General features: G+C 38.1%; 1 protein-coding gene across 1 annotated transcript; it reads left to right on the top strand.

Annotated features, from left to right (window-relative positions):
- Positions 1–297: 297 nt before the first annotated feature.
- On the top strand, positions 298–3676 carry LOC145102163 (uncharacterized). Its single transcript, XM_079039535.1, has 2 exons — positions 298–1821; positions 3115–3676. Exons 1-2 carry the CDS (start codon positions 415–417, stop codon positions 3490–3492), a joined length of 1785 nt encoding a protein of 594 aa, XP_078895661.1. The 5' UTR covers positions 298–414; the 3' UTR covers positions 3493–3676.
- The last annotated feature ends 264 nt before the right edge of the window (positions 3677–3940 follow it).

Here is a 3940-nt window from a genome sequence, read left to right as displayed (position 1 = left end):
ATGTGTATGTGCTCGTCGTTTCCACTGCCACAACCATCTTTTTTAACTTGTGAACTCAAACACTGTTTCTGTCTAACAAATAGATGAAAGGATTCAGATGAAATATCTGTTGAGGTGAAGTTACAATGGACTTATTTGGCATTTGCAATTAACCAAAATGACAAAAAATGAAATAAACAATCTAAACGACAAAAAGAAAGAGAATGTGTGTGATCTCATTCTCAAAAATCATAAAGAAACTCAATTTATTAATTTAATTTAATTTATCATACTCACTTCTGTGTAGGCAATTATGAAAAGGCGCGCCGATTGGATAGTAGACAAAAAGACGAAACTGCCCATTTTGTTTATGTCTTCTTTCAAGTCCTACAGATTCTCAGACACCGGTTTTTAGAGACGGTTTCAAAGATTAAAATGTCGAAATCTTCACCGGCGGCCAAAAAGGCGAAGGAGGTGTCGCCGGAAACTATTAAGCCCGACGAATACTCCCATAGCCCCGTCCACTATGCTGTTGCAGTAGGTGATCACACAACCCTCTCACGTATTGTAGCCTCTTTACCCCGGCTAGCCGACCCGACGAGGATTCACTCGGAGTCAGACTCCTTAAACCAAGAGAGACTTTCCGACCAAATAGCCGCCGTACTCGATCGGCGTGACAATCCGAAGAGGGAGACTCCGCTACACATCGCGGTCAGGACAAATGACGCGTTCGCTGCACGTGCACTTGCCAACGCCGGTGCTGATGTGTCTCTACAAAACGCAGACGGATGGAATGCGTTGCAGGAGGCTGTGTGTCGCCGGTGTACGGACATTGTTGCGATTCTCGTCCAGTACCACCACGTCTCTGCCTGGTCGAAGTGGCGCCGTCGTCTTCCCCGACTCCTTGCCGTCCTCCGCCGTATGCGTGATTTCTATATGGAGATCTCTTTTCACTTCGAGAGCTCTATTGTTCCATTCGTCGGGAAGATTGCGCCGTCAGACACCTACAAGATCTGGAAGCGAGACGGTAATTTACGAGCAGATACTTCGCTTGCTGGCTATGACGGCTTGAAAATTCAACGAGCGAATCAGAGTTTTCTCTTCCTTGGCGACGGTGATCGGAATTTAGACATTCCGTCTGGTTCGTTGCTTGTTCTCAATCACGATGACCGTAAAATCTTCGACGCATTCGAAAATGCCGGATCTCCATTAAGTGATTCCGACATCGCCGGATTCTGTGCTCAGACGAGCGTTTACCGTCCAGGAATGGACGTAACGAAAGCGGAATTGTGTGCCAGAACTAATTGGAGGAGGCAAGAAAAGATCGAAAGTGTCGGCGAGTGGAAAGCCAGGGTTTACGAAATCCACAACGTACATTTCAGTTTCAGATCACGCAAAATTGCCGCTGGTGATAGCGACATAGCCGGAAGCGAACAGATCATGCCACTAGAGCTTGAAGAAGACTCCGATGACGGATTTCTCGTCGCCGAAAATCCACGTTTCAGCGTCTCCGATCGCCGGAGACACAGTAGCTTCGTGAGCGGAGATAGAGAAGTGATATCCGTGTCAAGAAAAAGCGTCGACATCATTCCCGAACGACGTCGTCGTCCACGAGCACCTCCTCCGCCTCCGATGCCGCCGTTACCGGTGGTACAACCACAGACAAAAGAGAAGGAGTACGTTAAAACGTTACGGCCGTCAGTTTGGTTAACGGAAAATTTTCCGTTACAAACGGAAGAGCTGCTTCCGTTACTAGACATTTTAGCTAACAAAGTAAAAGCTGTTAGACGGATGAGGGAATTGCTGACGACGAAGTTTCCACAAGGCACGTTTCCGGTAAAGGTAAGGGCTAAATTCGTCATTTTACATTCCAAAGATAAAAAAACAGATCTTAAGGGGACATAGGGGCCTGGATGGATTTAGCTTCTCTTTTGGATTTAAGCACTTTTGATACTATTTCATTTTATAGTAATTAAAATTAAACACTTTTTGATACTATTAAGACAAAAAACTACATTTACATGGGACCCACTATACGCTGATATCATCTGAAAACATATATAGCCATGCGTGATCCAATAGTTCTCATCAATATCTATGCATCAAAATTCTTGAAATAAAATATTGTTTTTGATTTATGAACTTGTAATATTTTTTATTTTAACAATTTCATAAAAAAATCAATTTTTTAAATAGCAAGTAGTTACCAATTTATTATCATCAAGAATGTACCATTTTTATACTTTTGAAATTGAAAGATAAAGATGGATTTTTTTAATTCAATTTATTATGAAGATTTTTTCCGTTGGAAGAATTAATGAAATATATGTACTTGTTTTCATTTTATTGGTTTTCATGCATCAGATCACGGATTAGAATAATCTAGATGGGTCCCACAAAATCAGAATATTTAAATATGAATACTTTATTATAAAATATAATATTAACTACAAAAGTAAATTCACCAACAAAATCTCAAACTAGCTACTCTTAAGTTAAATAAGGTTAAACTTAATAATATAACATATATTCATTGATTTCTTTATATTATAGTATCCAATTATAGTATTATGTTTTCAATTTGTTTTCTTAAATGACATTTTTTATAAATAAATTTGGTTATTTGAAATACAATATTATAGTAAAATACTATGATAAACAAGTGGAGGAAAGCGCATTGCTTTTTCTTGTATTCAGCCGATAATTCTCAATATTATGATTGGGCATATTTTTATAAATATAATGTTTTAATAATAAGAAAAATAATATTGAACAGTCTAAATTTTCAAAGTATTATTACTTAAATAACTTAAAAGTAAAACGTCTTGTTTTTCTTATCTTACTATATTCTTTGATTTACTAGGAATCAACACTAAGCATCTTCTTTTACTACTAGTAATATCGATTTCAACGTCTTTCCCAAAAAAGAACTAGACAAATAGGACCAAAATAAGAGTACTTTTAGTGGGGCCCTTATTCATGAATTCATATGTCCCAAAGACATGTTTAAAGCTATTTCACCATCACTCACTTTCCCTTTTTTGATCCTACAAACACATAGTACTACATTGACCAACTTTTGATTCTCACTTTTATTTCAATTGATTTGATGGTTGTAAATTTTCCGATATGAAGGTGGCGATTCCCGTGGTGCCAACCGTCCGTGTTTTAATAACGTTTACAAAATTTGTCGACCTCCAACCGCCAGAAGAACAGTTCTTCACACCATTCTCCAGTCCTCGCCACTTTATCAGTAGCGGAGATGAGAACGATGATTATGAGGTAACAGTAACAGAAACAGAAACAGAAGCCCTTCGGGCTTCTGTTTCTGTTTCCTCTTCTGCAACGTGGTTGTCGAGGGGCGGCAGTCGGTCGGGGATGTTGACGAATAGGGTGGGACCGCCACATGTGGCGGATCCGTTTAGTGTACCGATTGGGTATGCGTGGAGTAGTTTTGATGAGAAAGGGAAGAAAATGAAGAAATCGAAGTCTATGAGTAGGAAAAGTAAGTGAATGTAAAATGTAACAATAATTGTATCGAGTTTGGTTGAATTAGTTTGTGATGTCTTTTATGGAATATAGTTGTTGGGGACTTAACGCTATTAGCTAGCTATAAGCCTAGAACCCCACGTTGCATCTTCTTTTGTGTAATAACTATAGTATCTATAAGATTAGCGTAGTTAAAAGGGGAATTTAATAGTTTTGTTGGGAAATGATAATGGTATATTAAGGTATTAAAAAAAAATTCATATAAGGTTTAATATATGCATCTAACAAATAAGTTTGAATATTTGCATCTAATCAATGTGTTCTAAATGCAAATATAGTGGTTATGATATAGAAGTGATTATTAAACACAAGACGCCCTTTAGCGAAAAACATCAAATTTTCCAGCATAAAGAATAGGTCTTCACTCTTAAATTTTACCCACAAGAAGACCATTGCCCAAATTAGATCCATT

Source organism: Lactuca serriola, chromosome 4, assembly GCF_051521515.1.
Source record: "Lactuca serriola cultivar US96UC23 chromosome 4, Lser_US96UC23_V15, whole genome shotgun sequence".
Taxonomy (NCBI): Eukaryota; Viridiplantae; Streptophyta; class Magnoliopsida; order Asterales; family Asteraceae; genus Lactuca; species Lactuca serriola.
The sequence above is the reverse complement of the archived record's forward strand: the minus strand, read 5'-3'. Positions and strand labels throughout refer to the sequence as shown.

Coding starts and splice junctions, on each gene's coding strand:
- LOC145102163 (XM_079039535.1), top strand. CDS start 415: ATGTCGAAATCTTCACCGGCGGCCAAAAAGGCGAAGGAGGTGTCGCCG. Junction 1,822..3,114: donor AAGGCACGTTTCCGGTAAAG/GTAAGGGCTAAA, acceptor TCCGATATGAAG/GTGGCGATTCCCGTGGTGCC.